A 22,045-nucleotide genomic window follows, 5' to 3' on the forward strand; every position below is an offset into this window, starting at 1 on the left:
CACACACACACACAGGCACAGTAAGTATAGGCAGACAGACCCTAGAGAGGCACATAGTGAGATACACATAGAGACGCAGAGAGAGAGACACACACACACACGCAGAGTGACACAGTGAGATACACACAGAGACATGCACAGAAGGCAGAGACCAGAGACAGGCACAGATAGAGAGACACACACATAGAGAGAGACATAGTGAGATACACGCAGCGACACACACAGACAGACACACAGAGACGTAGCAAGCGGAGATGAGAGCCAGGCACGGAGAGAGACACTCACACACAAAGGCACAGTGAGCAGAGACAGGCACACAGTGAGATAAACACAGGGAAGGCACAGTGAGCAGAGACAGACACACAGTGAGATAAACACAGGGAAGGCACAGTGAGCAGAGACAGACACACAGTGAGATAAACACAGGGAAGGCACAGTGAGCAGAGACAGAGGCACACAGTGAGATAAACACAGGGAAGGCACAGTGAGCAGAGACAGAGGCACACAGTGAGATAAACACAGGGAAGGCACAGTGAGCAGAGACAGGCACACAGTGAGATAAACACAGGGAAGGCACAGTGAGCAGAGACAGGCACAGAGAGATAACACAGAGACACCACAGAGAGAGAGATACAGAGGAGAACACACATGAGAGTCAGAGAGAGAGCACAGAGGGCAGAATTCCTGGTGCCACAGAGAGAGTGTGAGGCACTGAGGCATACAGACACTGAGACAGACAGAGAGGCACTGAGACAGAGTGAGGCATACAGAGACATACATATAAAGAGGTACTGAGACAGAGTGAGACACACAGAGAGACACTGAAACATACAGAGAGGCACTAAGACAGAGTGAGATATACAGAAATCACACAGAGCCAGAGAGTGAGACACACACACAGCCCACAGAGCAGGGCACTGAGTAAAAGACTTGAGTCACGCACCGAGACCAGAGACACACTGACACCAGACAGAGATCAGAGCTAGACACACCGTGAGAAATTGAGAGACACAGAGAGACAGAGACACACAGACTGAGAAACACTGGGAGAGACACAGACACAGAGAGGCTGAGAGACAGACGCATCGTGACACACGGAGAGAGAGCCAGAAACCCACTGGGGAACAGGACAGACAGAGACACCCACACACACACAAAGAGAAAGACACAGACACACGGGAGAGAAAGAGACACAGATGCACACTGAGAACTGAGTGTGTCACTCTGTTAAGTCTATTATTCAGACAACAGAGCGAGACACACACAGAGAGACAGTCGGAGACAAACTTACAAATTGAAAGAATGATACAGACAGACGGAGAGTGAGACAGAGACCCCAAAGTGTGACTGACAGAGAGAGACAAACACACACAGACAGACAGTCACAGAGAGAGACACAGAGACAGGGAGAGGGAGACGCATATACACAGAGTGAGACACAAACGCAGAGAGAGCGACACACACAGAGAGACACAGACCCAGAAAAAGACACAACACACAGAGAGAGAGACGACAGACAGACACAGAGAGACACAGACGCAGAGAGAGACGACACAGACAGACACAGTGACACAGACGCAGAGAGAGACACAGACACAGAACATCAGTGTTGGGGCAGAGGACATGACTTCTCATAATCAATGACCACCCGCACTTCACTCAGTTTACAGAATCCGCCACAGGTTTGTTCATCTCCCATTTCACCCCTTCTTCTCTCTCCTCCCCCACCCCCCTCTCTCACTCTCTCCCCCCCCCTCCCCCTCACCCTTTCTTTCACCCCCCTCCTCCCTCTCCCAACACCCTCTCCTCTCCTTTCTCCCTTCCCCTCTCTCCCCCTCCGCCCCTCCTCCCCACACACTCTCTTCTCTCTCTCTCTCTCCCCCCTCTCCCCAGCTTCCCCCCTCCACCTGTCCCCCTTCTCCTTGTTTGAGTGATGGCTGAATGGCGGGCAGTGTGAGTGAGGCAGTGACAGGCTGCTGTCAGTGGAGGTCAGGTCTGCTCTGATCCCACTGAGGGATTTGGTGAAATCATCATCAACAACAACTTGCATTTATACAGCGCCCTTCACGCGGGGGAGAGTCCCGGAGAGCCCGTTTTTTTCATATTATGATATATTTAGCTGGTTAGTCTCCTGCAGTTGTACCCCAACGCACACTCCTCTCGCCTCAAGATCCCCAGCCTTGGCTCTTGCCAACCTGCGCCTAATATTCTCAGGAATTAGGTAAGCAGGACGCGTCCATCCTGGGAGAGAGAGAGAGAGTGTGCGCGTTCCATTCCAACAATCTCCATGGGATTTCCATGTGTAGGTGGGATTCCAGCACCTTGCAACATCCTTCTGACATGAAAGGCGCTATATAAATGGAATTTGTGCTTGTTGTTGATGCACGGAATTCTCAGTTTGGTTTGGAGACTCTTAAACATCATGATGGATTTCCGCACGTGTCAGATACCAGGCTGAGCAAAGACAAGTGTTATGATAGAGGCCTAATTTTTGGGGTGGGGGAGGGGGACCCAACACCCCACATTATAACAAAGTGTCTCTAACGATTTTTATTTCAAGGATCGCAGCCCGGCTTGTTAGCAGTGGAGGCCTTTGACCCCTGTACTCCGCTCCGTGACCCTATCACCTCCATCCTCCCCCGGCTCCACTGGCTCCCGTTCCTCCAGAGGATAGAGTTCAAAATCTTCGCCCTCATCTTTACAACACTCCGTGATCTTGCTCGTCTCTGCCTCTGTGACCTCCTAAAACCCTACCATCCAACCTGCCTGTTCCCTCCCCTTGGCGGTCTCCAGTTTGCTTCATGTCCCCCACCCTGCCCACTCCATCATCAGCGGTTGGGAGTTCAGCCTCTCTGCCCCTACCCTCTAGAACTCCAGCCCCTCTGCCTCGATTCCTCCCTTGCCTCCTTCAAGGCCCATCTCAAGGCCTTCCTCATCAAATGTGCCCTGGGTTATTGTCCCAACCCCCCCTTGTCTTCCACCCCTCTTGATGCCTGGCCACAGCTCAGGTGCAAACCCTTGAACAGCCAGCGCCTAGAGAAGACCTTCCAATATGAAAGGCACTGTGTAAATTTCATTTGTTGTTGTTCATTGGAATGGAGTCCATAGCATAGTGGTTAGCGTGCTCATTTCGCAAGCGAGGGGACACAGGTTTGATTCCCGGGCAGGGCGAAACGTTGGACAAGTTACCTTACTCCACACACCTCTATTTACCCAGCAGTAAGTAGGAACCCGATTGTTAGTCGATTGGCGGATTGCTTTTCTGGGAGTAATAATTGCTTAAAAACAAATGTGGTCACTCAATCCACGACTGTTTGTGGGACACTGCTGTGTGCAATTGGCTGCCACGTTTCGCCCACAAAATACACAGTTAATTCACTTTATAGTATATTCAGTGAAGTGCTTTTGAGACTTCTCGAAGTTGTGATAAGGTGCATTTTCAAATGCAAGGATTATTATTATTAATAATTCTAACCAGTGTTTCTGGTGCCCCCAGAATGCCCCGAATGTGAGGGAGAGCCCCTGGCGATGGAGACATGTCGATCATAGCTGAAGGGCGCCTGCAGACCCTGCAGGTGAATAGATAACATAGACCATGAGAAGCTGTTTTCTTGTACTGAACAGTAGAAACAGAGGAAATGGCCTAAAATTGAAGGGGGTTAAATTCAGAACAAGCTGCGGAAACACGACTTCAATGAGGAAGTATTAAACTTACGGAACAGGCTCTCTAGGGAGAGTGGAAGCAGAAAGCATTGTTTGTTTAAAGAATAAATTAGCTACATATCTGCTAGAACATCATATGCAGTATATAGTTTGGGAAATTACATGTCAAGCGACTGCCAGGATGGTGGAAGGCGAACTGGATGGACCTTAGTCTTTCTTCACCAGCAAATTCTTATGTTGTAGTATCATAGAATATTCCACTGGAGGATGGGTCGGTAACCCGATGACACCGATTTAAAATAGTTGTTAAAAGAAACAGAGGGGAGATGAGGAGAAATTTTTTCACACAGTGAGTTATTCAGATCTGGAATGCTTTGCCTGAAAGCGTGGTGGAAGCCGATTCAATAACAACTTTTAAGAGAGAAGTAGATAATTATTTGGACAAGTTTGCAGGGCTACGGGGAGAACGCGGGGGGGATGGGATTCAATTGTGTAGCTCTTTCCAAAGAACCGGCAACAGACACGATGGGACAAATGGCCTCCTTGTGTGCTGTCCCACTCCCCCGCTCTTACCCCATATCCTTGCAAATTTTTCCTCTTCAAGTCCCTATTCAATTCCCTTTTGAAAGATGTTATTGGATCTGTTCCCACCACCCTTTCAGGCAATGCATTCCAGCCCGTAACAACTCTCTGTGGGTAAAAAAAATGTCTTCTCATCTCCCCTCTGGTTCTTTTGCCAATTTTTTGAATCTGTGTCCTTCAGACCATAACAACTGTGTTCTTGTATAGGTGTATAAACTCCTGCAATGTGTGAGGCAGAGAGACAAGGGGGAGGTGGAGAAGCTGATTCGCCTGGGATTGCCTTACCTCATCAATGTCAGCGAGCCTACTGATGGGGAGTGTGCTCTCCACCTGGCCGCCACCGCCAATGACGTGGAGATGTGCCGGTTCCTCCTGTCCCTGGATGCACATCCCGATGTGGTGGACAAGGAAGGCCGCACAGCTGCCATGAAAGCAGGCGAGCTGGGCCACAACGCCACGGTCCAGGTCCTGGCGGACGCCAACACAGACATGACTATCGTGGACGTGGAGGGAAGAGGTAGGTCCAGCAGACAACGCCGTGTCTCATTCTTTCAATGCCACTGTATCTCAGCCCAGCTCGTGTATGTGTGTGTGTGTCAGCCCGGCTCGTGTGCGTGTTGTGTGTGTATGTCCGTTCGCCTACCACCAAACAGCTGTGTTTGTATGTATTGCCAGGAGAGAAACTCAGCCCACATCATTGCATTCTGGCAATTAAAAAACGCACAGAATTTCACAGTAACAAAAAGTCAACGTGCCTGAACTTGTTAGTGATAATTACCTGAACAATTCATTTACCAATACAGTATCAGCTCCCAGCAGATTACCTTCAGGTCCTCAAGCTCACCTACAATTCCTTTGTTTCCTCATCTGACTCAATGTCTAGCGCTCTCGCCTCTGAGTCAGAAGGTTGTGGGTTCAAGCCCCAGGTTGGGACTTGGAATCACAGAGGGCTCATCTACGCCTGTTCAGGACATTAAAAAGATACAATACAAAATTATTTGTACAGCGCTTTTCATGTCGGGGGGACGCCAAGCCGCTGGACAGTAAGGATTTGGACCCAAGCTGGGGATTGGGGAGGGTAGGAAGGTGGCCGAAGGCTCGGTCAAAGAGGAAGGTTTTGAGCCATGCCTTGAGGAGGCAATGGAGGTAGTGAGGCGAAGAGAATGTGGGATGGAGTTCCATAGAGGGCAGAGAGGCTGAAGGCCCGACCAGTGATGGTAGTATTGATATTCGAAAAGAGAAGGGAGTTTCTCTCTCTTTCCCGGTGTTCTGGCTAACAATCCCCCAGATAAAATTGGTTGCTCACTCCTTGGTAGACATTGTTGTACACAATTGGCTGCTGAACAATAGGTTTACGGTATATCCCATGAAGCGCTTTGAGATGTATCGACGATGTGAAACACACTGCAGCAAATGCAAGGATTGTTATTATTATTATGAAATCCCTGTGACGCACTTTGAGCGCTCTGATGGCATGATAAGGTGCTGTATCGAATACTGTACAAGCATTCTTATATATACTGTTGTGTATATCTAAAGGAAAAAGACTGTTGGGGCTTCAGGTGTCTGATTAAAAAAAAAAGGTTTACTATAAACTTGTTTGCCACTGAAGTTTCCCCCGAGGCAGTTGTTCAGAGCAGGAGTGAACTGTTACTGCTAATTCTGTACAATTTTGGCCCACAAAATACATTGCAGCACAATTTACATCTACACAGCGCCGTTCACATCGGGTGGATGTCTCAAAGCACAGCACACAGTGCATTTCTGTGAAGCTTTTTGAGACGCCCTCTCGACGTGAACGGTACTGTACCAAATATAATTTGCGTAATAAAAAAAATTCTTGCTTTGTAATGAACCAGTGCCTTGTCATGTTGTTGGGTCCGAAAAACTATAATTTTATTGTTGTTGAGACATCTCAAAGCACCTCACAGGATTAATGTGTAGTGACTGTGTATTTGGTAGATACCCAAGATGGGGGAGTAGGAGAGCTGAAGAAGGTGGGGGGAAGGGAAGGGGGGAAAGGATGACCAAAATCACTGAGAAGAGGCAAGTCTTAGAACATTAGGATGACATGATAAGGCGCGGCATCAAATTACTGTACAGGTATTATCATTAGTAGTGGTACAGTATTATAAAATACCGTTGTGTATATCTCAACAACAACAACAACAAGATTCCATTTATAAAGCGCCTTTCACGTCAGGAGGACGTCCCAAGGCGCTGCACAGTTGGGTCATGACCCGAGCAGGGGGGAAATGGTCAGGGTGAGGGGAGGGAAGGGAGGGAGAGAGGAGGGGGGAAATGGTCAGGGTGAGGGGAGGGAAGGGAGGGAGCGAGGAGGGGGGAAATGGTCAGGGTGAGGGGAGGGAAGGGAGGGAGCGAGGAGGGGGAAGAGAGTCGAGAGGGGAGCTGAAGGCTCGGTCAAAGAGAAGGCTAAGGCCTGTGGACTTCAGGTGTCCTGATGCAACAGAAATTCACATTGTAAGTCATGGTGTTGAGAGAGCTTTGGGAGGAGAGGGCGAGTTGGAGAGGCTGTGGGTTGGAGTTGGGGCCGAGTGTGAGGGAGGAAGATGGGGGGGGGGGGAATGTTTGAAGCACACCCGCCGATGGTGACCAGATAGTGTGCGGTGGGACGTGAAGCAGGCACAATGAGTGCATAGTCACTAGATTTCACAGGAAATCCTGCGAAGTGCTTTTGAGACGTCTGCCTTTCGACGACAACAGCAACAACTTGCATTTATATAGCGCCCCTTCAGGCCGGACGGTGTATCAGAGCCCCTGATGCTGAGCCCAAGGCCCTCAACATGAAAGGTGATGTTATATATGAGAATTAGTATTGTTTTGATTCATATATTTTTACCGACCGCTATCAAACGCGTCAGCTTTTAATAAGAGAATAGTTTCCTGCTCCTGGGATTCCGCTCAGTGTTTGTTAACCCCTTGCTTGCCGCAGGCATCCTGTATTACTGCATCTGCCCCACCACTCGGCATCTGCGCTGTGTGGAGATGGCGTTGGCACACGGAGCGGACGTCAATAACTGTGCCAATGACGGGAAGCCTGTCTTCCTGCTCGCTTGTGAGCAGGCAGCCGCCTGCACTGAAATGTGCCTTCAGATCCTGGAGCACGGGGCCGACCCCAACTCCAAGATTGAGGTAAGTCACTGTGTGTGTGTGTGTGTGTGTGTGTGTCAGCCTGGCTCAGTCAATGTGTGTCAGCCTGGCTCAGTCACTGTGTGTGTGTCAGCCTGGCTCAGTCACTGTGTGTGTCAGCCTGGCTCAGTCACTGTGTGTGTGTCAGCCTGGCTCAGTCACTGTGTGTGTGTCAGCCTGGCTCAGTCACTGTGTGTGTGTCAGCCTGGCTCAGTCACTGTGTGTGTCAGCCTGGCTCAGTCACTGTGTGTGTGTCAGCCTGGCTCAGTCACTGTGTCCAACAACAATAACTTGCATTGATATAGCACCTTTCATGCGGAGTAGCTTCCCAGAGCGCTTCATCGTCTGGCTCCGCCACTGCCTCAGGCTGCTGAAACCCTCATTCATGCACTTATTACATGCCAACTCCCTGCTTGTCAGCCTTCCCAACTCTTCTTTCCACAGATCATCCAGAATTCTGCAGCTCGTGTCTTCTCCTGCACCAGGCTCCGTGACCCTATCATCCCCCACCCTCGCCCGGGTCCACTGACTCACCATCCCTCAGAGTTCAAAATCCTTGTCCTTGCCTTCAAGGCCCACCTTGGCCTTGCTCCTTCCTATCACTGTGACCTGCTAACCCGATATCAACGGGTTGGGGCTGGGGGGACTGAGCCAGGCTGACACCTATTACATTGTCGCTCACTGGTTTTCAGAGCACAGGCCACACGGTGCTAATTGAAGCAGCCCGGGAGGGAGCGATGGAGGTTGTTCATGCAATTCTGGAGAAAGGATGTGACGTGAATGCTATGAACAATAAGAGGTGCAACGCTGGACACTTTGCTGCTCAGGGAGGCTTCTTCCAGGTACCTCACACACAGCTCCCTGTACCTACACACACACACACACACACACACAGCCCCCTGTACCCACACACACACAGCCCCCTGTACCCACACACACACAGCCCCCTGTACCCACACACACACAGCCCCCTGTACCCACACACACACAGCCCCCTGTACCCACACACACAGCCCCCTGTACCCTCCACCACACACACACAGCCCCCTGTACCTTCACACACACACACACACACAGCCCCCTGTACCCACACACACAGCCTCCTGTACCCTCCACCACACACACACACACACACACACACAGCCCCCTGTACCCACACACACAGCCCCCTGTACCCTCCACCACACACACACACACAGCCCCCTGTACCTTCACACACACACACACACACAGCCCCCTGTACCCACACACACACACAGCCCCCTGTACCTACACACACACACACACACAGCCCCCTGTACCCACACACACACACAGCCCCCTGTACCTACACACACACACACACACAGCCCCCTGTACCCACACACACACACAGCCCCCTGTACCTACACACACACACACACACACACACACACACACAGCCCCCTGTACCCACACACACACAGCCCCCTGTACCCACACACACACACAGCCCCTGTACCCACTGTTGGGATTTCCGATCCCGAGGTTCAAATAATAACCCGACAATCCAATTAAGGTGTAATAGAGATCAAAGTAACACATACACAACTAGTAAAATAATACTGCCACTACAAGTACCAGAACCTATACAGCCAGTTTTGGAGCAGTCGGTCCGTTGCTATGGTTTCAGCGCACATTCTCTCCAGAGCTGCCCTCTTTTTCTGGCTGGATCTATTGCCTTACTTGCCTAAAGTCAGGGTAGTTATACTGTTTCCACCTCGGGATCTTCCCCCATTCTTCTCCAGACAAGCATCTTAGCGAGTACCCAACGAACTCAACCTTTGCACTTCCTTGTACCCATATCTTCTAGATAAGCAGACCCTTTTGAGACAAAGCAGCTTGCTCATTATTCTTCAACACAGGACATCCTGCTTCTCCCTTCCAAGGCGGGAAGGTAGAAACATTTAACCTGATTGGCATGTTTTCACAGAATACTGAGCAGCTTTGCTTAGGTGCCCTCATGGAATGCAGATTTCTTGAGCCCTTCTTGAAGCCTGTTCTATGCCTTCTCTCACCATCACCACTGACTGACCATTGGCCTTTCAGAACCAAGGTGGTTTATTCTGCCAATTCCTAAAATGTTAGTAAAACAGTTTCTTTCTCCCCTATTTCCTACCGCCATGCATATATGGGTATTGATATACACACACACACATATAAATATATTCACTATTAATTCTTCTATTGCTCTTCTTACTAACTATATTAAAATCAACCTTTTCTAATACTACCCACACACACACACACAGCCTCCTCTACCTACACACAGACACACATACACAGCCCCCTGTACAACAACAACAACAAGATTCCATTTATTGAGCGCCTTTCACGTCGGGAGGACGTCCCAAGGCGCTGTACAGTTGGGTCAGGGCCCGAGCAGGGGGGAAATGGTCAGGGTGAGGGGAGGGAAGGGAGGGAGGGAGCGAGGAGGGGGTAGAGAGTCGAGAGGGGAGCTGAAGGCACAGTCAAAGAGAAAGGTTTTGAGACCGGCCTTGAAGGAGGAAAGGGAGGAGGCGGCGAAGGCACTGGGGGATGGAGTTCCAGAGCCTCGGGGCTGAGAGGCTGAAGGCCCGACCACCGATGGTAGGGCGGTTGGGGCGGGGGATGTGGAGCAGACCGGAGCCAGAGGAACGGAGGGTATGGGCAGGTAAGTAGGTCGGAGAGGTAGGAGGGAGCGAGGCCGTGAATGGCCTTGTAGGTGAGGATGAGGATCTTGAATTCGATCCTCTGGGGGATGGGGAGCCAGTGGAGGCGAGCGAGGGTGGGAGTGATGTGGTCGCGGTGTCTGGTGCGGGACAGTACACGAGCTGCAGAGTTCTGAATGACCTGCAGTGTGGAGGGAGGGCCGGGAAGGCCGGCGAGGAGAGAGTTCCCATAGTCCAGTCTTGAGGTGACAAAGGCGTGAACCAGGGTTTCAGCAGCGTGAGGGGTGAGGTAGTGCAGTCGTCTGGCGACATTCCGGAGGTGATGGAAGGCGGTGCCAGTTGTGGCGCTGATATGAGGGAGAAAGGACAGCTCAGGGTCGAACAGAACGCTGAGGTTCCTGACCGGCTTTGAGAGGTGGAGAGTGCAGCCTTGGATACTGATGTTGTCAGTGCCTGAGAAGTGTTCCCACACACATACACACAGCCCCCTGTACCCACACACACACACACACACACACACAGCCCCCTGTACCCACAAACATACACACAGCCCCCTGTACCCACACACACACACACACACATACACACAGCCCCCTGTACCCACACACACACACACACACACACACACACACACACAGCCCCCTGTACCCACAAACATACACACAGCCCCCTGTACCCACAAACATACACACAGCCCCCTGTACCCACACACACACACACAGCCCCCTGTACCCACACACATACACACAGCCCCCTGTACACACACACACACACACACAGCCCCCTGTACCCACAAACATACACACAGCCCCCTGTACCCACACACACACACACAGCCCCCTGTACCCACACACACACACACAGCCCCCTGTACCCACAAACATACACACAGCCCCCTGTACCCACACACATACACACAGCCCCCTGTACCCACAAACATACACACAGCCCCCTGTACCCACACACATACACACAGCCCCCTGTACCCACACACACACACACAGCCCCCTGCACCACCCCCCTCCCACACACACAGCCCCCTGTACCCACCCACCCACACACAGCTCCCTGCACCCATACACATATACACACAGCCCCCTCTACACCCCCACACACACACATACACACAGCCCCCTGTACCCACAGACGTATACACACAGCCCCCTGTACCCACCCACCCACACACAGCCCCCTGCACCCATACACATATACACATAGCCCCTTCTACACCCCCACACACACACATACACACAGCCCCCTGTACCCACAGACGTATACACACAGCCCCCTGTACCCACACACACACAGCCCCCTGTACCCCCACACACACACACACACATACACACACATACATCCCCCTGTACCCACAAACACAAGCACACGCGCACACACAGACAATCCCCAGTACCCACACATACATAGCCCCCTGTACTGACACACACACCAAGCCCCCTGTTTCAGAAAGTAATTCCGAAAAGTATTAGGAACAGGTTGGTAAGAGCCAAGGCTTGGGGGCCACAGAGTGTGCGTTGGGGTAACTGCTGGAGTCTAAACAGCTAAAACCACATCGCTTGTTATTGATATTGCTGCCTGGGAAGCTTTTCCGCTGCTTGTCCAGCTAGGACCATCCTTGGGCATGGTTGAAGAGGTAGGTCTTCAGGTGGCATTTAAATTGAAAGGGAGGCAGTGGGAAGGAGGCATGGAGTAACAGGTTGGGGTGTAGTGACTGAATGCTCGGTTGAGCAGAGGTTCAGAGCGGAGACGAGTGGGGCACAGCTACGGGTAATCGAGGAGGAGTGGGTGACGGCAGATTTCTGACCCTCCAGGTGCTTCGAGACCTGATCGCTTACGACTGTGACGTGAATGTGATTAACATGGATGGAAACACGGCTCTGCATCTGGCTGCAATGGGTGGCTTTGTTGACTGCGTCAGGTTTCTGACCCAGCGAGGTACCAGCGCATTTCTGTGTTAGACACAAAGCTCTTCTCTTCTGATGTTGTGCAGCACAAAACTGCTTGAATAACACACCGTCTTTGTGACCCGCTCCTTCGTTCATCTTTTCCCTTCCCTCACACCCCTTAACTCCCTTCCCCCACCCCGCAGTGGTTTGTGATGTCCTCCTGATACAAAAGGCGGATACAGTCAATCCACTTTACAGTCTACCCCGTGCAAATAATTCAACAGGTGGTGGATAAGAGCGTACTTTATTGTATAAGATGAAACATAAGTTTTAACAATCTAATCAAATTATACTATATATAACAGCACAATAGCAGTACAACACATCTATGTGTGCAAAACATTTACCATACAGCATGCACAGGGGTTGCTCAGTACTCCAGACAAACAACACACAACAACAACAACAAAATTACATTTGTATAGCGCCTTTCACATCGGGAGGACGTCCCAAGGCGCTGGACAGACAGAGTTACAGACATAAGCTGGCCAGTTGGGGGTGGAGAGAGAGATGTCGGGCTGCGTGAGAGTGCAAGAACCGTAACATATTTGTATAGGATTGGCTGTAGGCTTTGTGGGCAGAATTGCTGCACAGGGGCGGGCCCTGTAACTCACCACAAAATACACAGCAGAGATCAGCCCCTGGAAATAAATCCCTCAGGGACAACTGTTTCTGTAACACAAACACTAAACAGAGCCTGGCATATGGTAAACTCTCGTACCCAACCAGTCATACTCAACAACAGTAGTACTGAGGATAGAGGGGCGACAACACATATCCAGGCCCTGTTTCGTACTTCAGACCAAACAGTGTGCCTGGGATCAGACCTTGACATACACTGGAGAGATCACAGAGCTATCACACAGCTTCACAGAGAGTGGCTCCTGTAACTCAACAGAAACAATCCGCTCTTAGCCCAGCACCTCATTCGTGCTGCTGACCAACTACTCTTCCTCATTCACTTTTAATGGCCACTTTCTTACTGGAGTTAAATTTCCCTCACCCCTGTATACATAGATACAGATACAGGAATCCATATCGATTCCACTGGGAAGTGCGCTGACCCTCTACACAACTCCCAACTATTTCAAAGTTACATCTTTTATGAGTTTCTAACTCCACCTCCCCTTGTCACAGAGATAGATAGCCCCCACCCTTCGCAGGCTGCTTTGCACAGAGATGTGGACAACTTGTGGGCAGCCTCTCACAGCCTGCTTGCTTCTCAGCCTTGAGATAAGCAGCTGTCTGAGGTTGCAGCCTTTACTTTGAAGTGTTTTGAGATGTCTTTGAGACATGATGAGGCACTACATCAAATGCAAGGATTATTATTATTATTATAAGGTGATGTGTTTAAAGTCCCTGCCATTTCATGTTAATGTATTTTGTTCTTTCCCCCACTCCCGCCCCAACACCCCACTCCCGCCCCACCCCCGCAGGTTGTAACCCTAAAATAAAAAACCTGGCTTTGCAGACGCCGCGAACTGCGGCCAAAGCCAATGGTCAGAAACTGGTGATGAAGGAGCTGCGGAAAGCTGAGAGGATCTTCAACAAGTATTCCAAACCGGGAGCGAGGAATCCCAATGAGCCATGGGCCGTCAAGCTGTACGATTGGTCGCTGGCGCACGAACAACCTCCGCAACGCCTTCGCCACCGTGGATAGGGGCGATGACACCGTCACCAAGGAAGACTTTGACGCAGTGCTGCAGGAGCGGAGCGCCCCCCTGGAGCCCGAGCAGATCTTGACCCTGACCCGCATGCACGACAAGGCCAGAGAAGGCGTCATCAACATCAATGAGTTCTTCCGGGGCGAGAAGTACCTGCAGAAGGCCTACCTCATCTCCTCGTACGAGCCCAAGAAGAAGAAGAAGAAAAAGGGGCGCAGGAGAGGCAAGAAGGGCAAACTGAACATCCCCATCCCCATCTGCATAGTGCCCCCCAATATGCTGCGCCGGAGGGCCGATGGAGGGCCTCCCGAGTTCATGATTGAGGATGCCCAGAACTTCACTGACCCCAAACGCTTTGACCGGGACCACCCGCCCGAACACCCACTGCAGGACGACTCCGCATGGTACCTGGACAAGCCGGACCCCATCTTCATCAACATCAACTACGCCACCAAGTCGGAGGACGTGGAGTCCCTGACCAAGGCCTTCTTTGACGGAGTGCCCATCGATGTACATGACAAGTACTACAAAACCCCCCTGATGACGGCCTGTGCCGATGGCAACCTGAAAGTTGCCAAGTACCTACTGGAGATGGGGTAAGCCTGACTCCTTCCCCCTTTTCATTTTAATAGTGGAGTCCGGTAGCTCAGTGGGTAGTGCACTCGCCTCGCAAGCGAGAGGACCTGGGTTCAATTCCCAGGCAGGGCAAAACGTTGGGCAAGTTTCCTTCCTCCACAAGTCTCTATTTACCCAGCAGTAAGTAGGAACCCGGTTGTTAGTAGATTGATGGATCGCTTTCTAGGGTTAATAATCCATCAAAGAACAAATTTGGCACTTGATTCATAACTGTTTGTGGGACAGTGCTGCTGCGTTTCACCCACAAAGTATGCAGGCAATCCACTTTACTGTATATTCTGCGGCGTATAGATAGTATACAGTCGTGTCCTACAAACAGATGAGCGTGGAGTAAGGAAACTTGCCCAAGGTTTTGTCCTGCCCGGGAATCAAACCCAGGTCCACAACGCCACGGGATTCCACAACTCTACGGGATTCCATGATTGCTGACTGTGATGCGAATCGAGAGTGAGCAGGGTTGTGTGTATGTGTGTGTGTGTGTGTGTGAGAGAGAAACTATTTCCTCTGGTGGGGAATCCAGAACAAAGAGGGCATCATCTTAAAATTAGAGCCAGACCATTTAGGAGTGAAATCAGGAGGCAATTTTTTTACCCAAAGGACAGTAGAAATCTAGAACTCTCTCCCCCAAAAGGCTGTGGATGCTGAATCCATTCACATCTTCAAGACTGAGGTAGATGGATATTTGTTAGGTCAGGGTATCAGGGGATAAGGGGACAAAAGGTGTTTAAATTGGAGTTAAGATACAGATCAGCCATGATCATACAGAATGGTGGAACAGGCTCAAGGGGCTGAATGGCCTCCTCATGTTTCTATGTGTGTGTGTGTGTGTACCCAGGGCCCATGTGAATGTTCATGACAACCTGCTGTGGACCGCGCTGCACCATGCCTGCCACGGAGGGCAGCTGGACATTGTGGAGTTGCTGCTGCGCTATGGGGCCCAAGTGGACGCGGTCTCCATTTACGGGGCCACGCCGCTCATGAGGGCGATCGAGAGCTGCCGGCTCGAGATCGTCAGCTGCCTGCTCGAGTACGGCGCCGACGTGGAGCTGCTCAACAAGAAAGGTAACGGCCTGGGAAACAGCTCATAATAATAACAATAATAATAATAATAATCATCATCGTCATCGTCGTTGCATTTGATGCAGCGCTTTTCAGGTCTTCCAGACGTCTTCAAAGTGCTTCACAGAATATACCGGGTTTTTTTTTTTTGGGGTGGTGGGGGTCGGGGGACACACTATCAAGGCTACAGGGGCTCACCACCTCCTGCCTTTCAAGGCTTGGCACCGCACACAGACACAGAGAGAGAGACACGTACGCTCACAGACATAGAGAGAGACCCACACACTGCTAGTCTCAGAGAGAGACAAACACGCACTCACAAACACAGAGAGAGACTCACACGCACTCACAGACGCAGAGAGACACACATACTCCTAGACACAGAGACACACACAAACTCACAGACACAGAGAGAGACATACACACTCACAGACACAGAGAGAGATGCACACTCACAGTCACAGAAAGAGACACACAGAGAGACACACACTCTCACAGACACAGAGAGACACACACTCCGAGACACAGAGAGAGACACAGAGACACACACGCTCACAGACACAGAGAGAGAGAGACACACACTCCTAGTCATAGAGCGAGACAAACACGCTCACAGACACACAGAGAGAGACACACACTCCTAGACACAGAGACACACACACACTCACAAACACAGAGACCCACACACTCACAGACACAGAGAGACACACACACACACTCACAGACACGAAGAAACACAAACACTACGAGACACAGAGAGAGACATACACACAGAGAGAGACACACACACTCACAAACCCAGAGACCCACACACTCCGAGACACAGAGACACAGAGAGTCACACACTTACAGATAGAGAAAGAGACACGCATACAGACACAAGGTTCTCACTCTAGTGTTTAAATCCATCCACACCTCGAAACCCCCAATTTCTCCAACCTCCTTGCTCCTTACAGCACTACCTGCTGCCTCCGCTCTACTGGCTGCAGCCTCCTCCTTGTCCCTTGAATCCTCCGCTCCACCATCGGTGGCCATGCCTTCAGCCACTAAGCCTCGAAGCTGTGATCTCCCTCCCTCAGTCCCTTTGCCTCGCCCGCTCTTTCCCCATTTTCAGGTTGCTCCTGAAGACCTTCCTCTTCGACCGTGCCTTCGGTTATCTTCCCCCTCCCCCTGGCTCGATTTTGGGCTCCGCCATTGTTAAAGTGCTCAGGGACACCACTCGGCATGGAGGACACAAGTTGTTGTTGTTCTTGTTGTTGTTAAACCGGAGATAAGCAGGGTCTCCTAGGTTAACCTGGTTGCAGGGCACGGGCAGGACAATGTTTGGTAACAGTGTTATGTTCTCAACACTCAATGTGTAGAAAACTCTTTTATTCTCGGCTCGCAAGTTACAAGTCAAACAATCCAACCAAAAACCGTCTAGTCAGTTCTTTCTCCCTGCTTTTCTACCTCCTGATCTCCTGATTCCCTTTCATTGGTCCTTAACTTTCTTAAAGGTTATCCAACATCTTTTGATTGCTTCTTATTTTTTGTCTCAGTCTTCTTCAATTAATCTCCATGTTGGTTTTACTACTCGTCCTGACCTGGTGGTTCTCGAAGTTTCTGCCACCCTCGGATCTTCCTTCTGTTCTTCTTTTTCTTCCTCTGTCCTTTTTCTGCGTATTTCCCATGACATTCTTCTATATCTTTTTACTTTCTTGGTTTAATTCATGGTTTCCCTCCATTTCTGTTGTGTTGTTTAATTGTTGTGGGTTGAGACATACTCTTAATGATTGATCTGTGTTTTCTTCCGGCTCCATTTGTTCGTAGTCTTCTGTCTCCATACTCCGAATTCTTTTGAGCAACCCCATTTCAATGATATTTGCAGTCTGAGCAGTGTATCGGCTTTTAATTTTACAATGTGAAACTTTATCTTGTATGATCTGTCTTTGTACACACTTCCATAGGTTCTCTGCCCACTGTTTCAATCTCTGCTTTATTGTAGTGCAATAGTCTGCTACGCTCCTTTTCCAATGTGCCTTTATTGGTTCACCGAAGGTGATTTTTATTGATAATAAAATCGTAGCCAAGCCTGCTCACAGCAGTATGGCGAAGCAACCAGGGACCTGGGTTTGTTTTCTCCACCGCAAAGTTATAAATGCATTTAATTGTTATGTAAGAAGTTACAGATTACCCGGTTTGATTCAGATCAGTCTGTAGCTTGTTATCACCTAATTTAAGACTGCGTTTTTTTGGAGAGGCTCTCGACAGAGAGAGAGAAATGGTGGAAGCAGAAAATGTTGTTTGTTTCAAGAACAAATGAGATAGATTTCTGCTAGAAAATAATATCTGGGGAGACAGTATATACTTTGGGAAATGACATGCCAAGCGACTGCCAGAATGGTGAAGGCGAACTAGATGGACCTTGGTCTTCTTTCTCAGGGCGAATTCTTATGTCCAGTGCTTTGGGCTGTCCTGCTGAAATGAAAGGCGCTATACAAATGTAATTTGTTGTTGTTATGTTCTTATGGTCTTATGTTGTCACCGAATGCAGGGCAGAATGCGCTGGACATTGCCTATGCCTACTCGGACATCAGGGTTGTGGATCTCATCAGAATGAAAATGGAATCCATTCAAGTGCCCAAAGTGAAAGAGAAAGTTAAGGTTAAAGGCAAAGGGGCCTCAGGGCCTCCATCCAAAACCGTGGGCAAAGAAACGGTAACCAGCGCTTATATTCCGCACCCTTTCCAACTTCACCACCAACAAATGTCAACAATAAAAATAATCCTTGCAAAAAAATAATTTGGTCACTCACTGCACCATTGTTTGTGAGACAGTGCCGTTCGCAATTGGCTGCCCCGTTTCGCCCACAAAATCTGCAGTTGATTCACTTCACGGTATATCCGATGAAGCGCTTTGAGACATCTCAACAAACGTGCTATAATCCCCAATAATGGCCGATAATCCCCAAAATAAAATCAGTCACTCACTTTACTGCGGGGAGAGCAAACTGACTGTCTCATTACCCTACAAATTACAGTTATTGCTATAAAACACTTTCAGGCATTTTGATGTGATAGACTCTATCAGAAGCAAGGATTATTATTATTTGTTGGGGCGGGGGGAGGAGAGTAATACAGTGAACAGTATAGTTTGGAGACTCATAAGCACGTTGGAGAGATTTCGAGAGAGGCAGACACCCGGCTAAATAAACCCAAAGTTTGCTGAGCCCATTGCCAGGCACTGTGTAAGACATGTAAGATAATCACTGAAGCTGGATAAGCAGCGGGAAAGCTTGCCAGACAATGGCAAGCTCAATGGCAAGCTATGTGGTTTTAGCTGGTGAAAATTCTGGAGGTTACTCCAATGCACACTGGGGTCCCCAAGCCTTAGCTCTTGCCAACCTGCGCCTAATGCTTTCTGGAATTAGGTAAGCAGGATGTGTCCCTCCAGGGAGACGGAGCGCATTCCATTGCAGACAGGGAAATTTCCATATGTGGGTGACACACGTGGAAATCTCAGTCTGTTTTGGAGACTCGTAAGCACAGTGATGGGTTTCCCGAGTGTGTCAGACACCCGGCTGACCAAAACACACAAACATGTAAACAGTTTTTGTAGCTGCATCGATTTTGAAGATTTTTTTTAAGAAGTCTGAAAATAAAAACAACTCTTCCCTTTGCTCTCATATCGGTGTGTTTGCTTTGACGACAGCTGTTTAAACCTCCATCGCCCGTCAAAATGCCAAGAGCCCGTCATAAAACTGAGGAACCGAAGGACAGCATTGTGCATAAGAGCACCCTGCTCAGCAGCGGGCTGCCAAGGAAAATCGATATCACCTTCACCCCGAGAAACGTACGTACACACACTCACACACACAAGGTCCTGGACAGTGAAGGGTTTGCACCCAAGCTGGGGGTTAGGATCAAGAGGTGTGGAGGGCAGGGAGGGATGGGAGGATAACCGAAAGTCTTGAGACGGGCCTTCAAGGAGGCAAGTGAGGTGGAGGGACTCGTAAGATGGATTTCTTACAGAGGATGGGGGCAGAAAAGCTGAAGGCCCAAAGTGGAGTGGACAGGGCAGGGATGTGGATGTCAGTACCCGCTGAGCAGAAGGAGCAGGTAGGTTCGTAAGGTTTTAGTTTGTTACAGGCGGAGGACCAGCCACGGGGGGCAGGAAATCATCCGGCTCAACTCCTGTTAACCCTGCAAGCCAAAGCTGTAGAGTGGTCCTAGCTGGACAAGCAGGAGGAAAGCTTGTCAGGCAGCAAGATCAATGGCAAGCTAAGTGGTTTTAGCTGTTTAAACTCCAGCAATTACCCCAACACACACTCTGGGTTTGCAGCTATTTATTCACACACTTTGAGCCGTCCTTGTAACATCTGTGTATCAATGTGAATTGTATAGGGTGCCTGGATTTCAAATGTACATTTGCTATCCTCAGCGGGCTGTCCAGACCCCAAATACAGTGCAGAGGAGAGCAACAAGGCTGTGTTAGAAGAATGAGCTGTGAGCAACGATTAGACAAGCTGGGGCTATTCAGGGTTGAAAGAAAAGGGGACCTCATAAGAGGTGTATAACATTTTAAATGGGATTGAAAAAATAAGCCCAGATCATTACTTTCGGATGCACCAAAACAATAGAACAAGAGGACACAGGGTTAGAGCTGTAAAGGGGCAATTTCAGGACAGACACCAGGAAGTGTTTCTTTATCCAGAGGGTAATTAATGACTGGAACAGGTTACCAGGAAGGGGTTTGAGGCCAGGACACTGGGACTCATTTACAAAGCAGCTGGATGCTGTGATGGGGGGACGTTAGGGTGGGTGTTTTGGAGGGAGGAGAACAGATTGGCTGAGGGGTCTTTTCATCCAAACCCATCTTGTCTTAATAGTGCAATCAGTTTTTTCTTCAGTTTGTTGGAAGTTTGAAACGGTAATCCTTCCCCAACCAGACTTGAGGAGCCCAAATAAATGGAATTCTACGGTCAGAGTAGAATTGTAGCAATATAGCTGGTTGTTTGTGGGTCGTTGCTGTGCACAAATGGGCTGCCTCGTTTCGCCCACAAACACAGTCACGACACTTTACAGTGTATCCTTTCAATACTTCCTCCGTGAAAGGCATTGTACCAGATGTGAGGCATGTTGTTATGATTATTATTAAATTCAGCACTCTCCTTCGCTCTCAACCCAAGCTCATTGACGAGACCGTTGTCCATCATTGTCTTTCAGGTGTGGGGCAAACTGCCCACGACGGAGGACCTCATTCAGAAACGAGTAGAGAAACGAGAAGCGTTTGGCTATGAGGTGGACTTCAGTGATTACTTGAAGCCGTTCAGGAAAAATATCTTGAAGAAGATTGAACAAGGTTCAAAGTAGAGAGTATGAGGAGGTGGTGCTGAAGATATAGGAAGAAGCATTAATCAGAGGAGAAAAATGGACGTAAATGTCTAAATGGAGAGCTCAGGCTGGTGTGTTGAGACATACCTTTTGAGCTTAAGGGATTTGAAACATGATGGAGCTTATGAACCTCTCAGTATTGCTTTGAGGCGTGTTGTGCAATTGGAAAGTAGGTGTAATCCTGCTGTACTTTTACTGATCAAGTTGTGTACTCGGAAATAAAGTACGCAAAATCGTTTGGGTAAATCAGACTATTATTCTGATAGTAAATCTATTCTTTCTCCCAAAATGTAGTGTTCATGCACAATGTGTTAATGTTAATGTGTTAATAACAACCAAACACACTTAAAAAGCTGAAGCGTCAGTGCAGTGCTGGTGGAATAACACATTGTCAGAGGTGCTGTCCTTCAGTTGTGATGGTAAACAGGTCCCGTCTGTGCCTGTTCAGGTGGATGTTAAAGATCCCGCTGCACTATTGGAAAAGAGAAGGGAGTTTCTCTGTCCCGTGTCCTGGCCGACAATCCTCCAAATAAAACTGGTCATTGAAACGCTTTGAGACATCCTCCTGATGTAAAAGGTGCTGTATCAGATGCAAGGATTGTTATTATTATCCTCTCTTGTTTCCCTCCTTTCCTGAGATATATTTCCCTCACCTACAACAGCAACAGATTGCATTTATGCAGCACCTTTCCCGTCGGGAGGACGTCCCAAGTTGCTGGACAATGAGGGGTTTGCTGGTTCGAGCTGCTGGTTGCGATCAGAGAGGGGTGGCGGCCAGGGAGGGTGGAGGAGGGATTATATGGGGAAGTCAGCCACGTGTCTGACACATGCGGAAACACAACACCGTGCTTAACAGTCTCCAAACCAAACTGAGATTACCATGCATCCACCCACACATGGAAATTCCAGAGACAGATTGTTGGAATGAAATGCACATTCTCTCCCTGGAGGGACATGTCCTGCTTACCTAACTCCAGGTTGGAAAGAGCCAAGGCTTGGGGATCCCAGAGTGTGTGTTGGGAGTCTAAACAGCTAAAACCGCATAGCTTGCCAGCGATTGGCAAGCTTTCCCGGGCTAAAAGGTCTTGAGATCGGCTTTGAAGGAGGCAAGGAAGCGGGTGAGGTGGAGGTGTTCCGGGATGGAGTTCCAGAGGGTGAGAACAGATAGGTTAAATGCCGCTGACCGCTGAAAGTGGAGCAGGCAGGCCGGGGGACGTGGAGCAGCTCAGTGCCGAGGCCCAGTCCGTGCCTAATCAGTTGGATGTTAAAGATCCTGAGGCGCTATTGGA

The 22,045-nt window shown here is 49.5% G+C and overlaps 1 protein-coding gene across 1 annotated transcript; it reads left to right on the top strand.

Annotated features, from left to right (window-relative positions):
• Window positions 1-1,620: 1,620 nt before the first annotated feature.
• ankef1a (ankyrin repeat and EF-hand domain containing 1a) lies at window positions 1,621-21,002 on the top strand. Its single transcript, XM_007905470.2, is given in 12 exon segments — window positions 1,621-1,682; window positions 3,497-3,575; window positions 4,453-4,762; window positions 7,199-7,398; window positions 8,088-8,237; window positions 11,891-12,014; window positions 13,462-13,654; window positions 13,656-14,285; window positions 15,161-15,387; window positions 17,918-18,081; window positions 19,075-19,215; window positions 20,589-21,002. Coding segments are annotated over 11 exon segments (2,325 nt in total). The 5' UTR covers window positions 1,621-1,682; window positions 3,497-3,536; the 3' UTR covers window positions 20,736-21,002.
• The last annotated feature ends 1,043 nt before the right edge of the window (window positions 21,003-22,045 follow it).

This window comes from Callorhinchus milii, unplaced genomic scaffold (assembly GCF_018977255.1).
Source record: "Callorhinchus milii isolate IMCB2004 unplaced genomic scaffold, IMCB_Cmil_1.0 Scaffold3, whole genome shotgun sequence".
Taxonomy (NCBI): Eukaryota; Metazoa; Chordata; class Chondrichthyes; order Chimaeriformes; family Callorhinchidae; genus Callorhinchus; species Callorhinchus milii.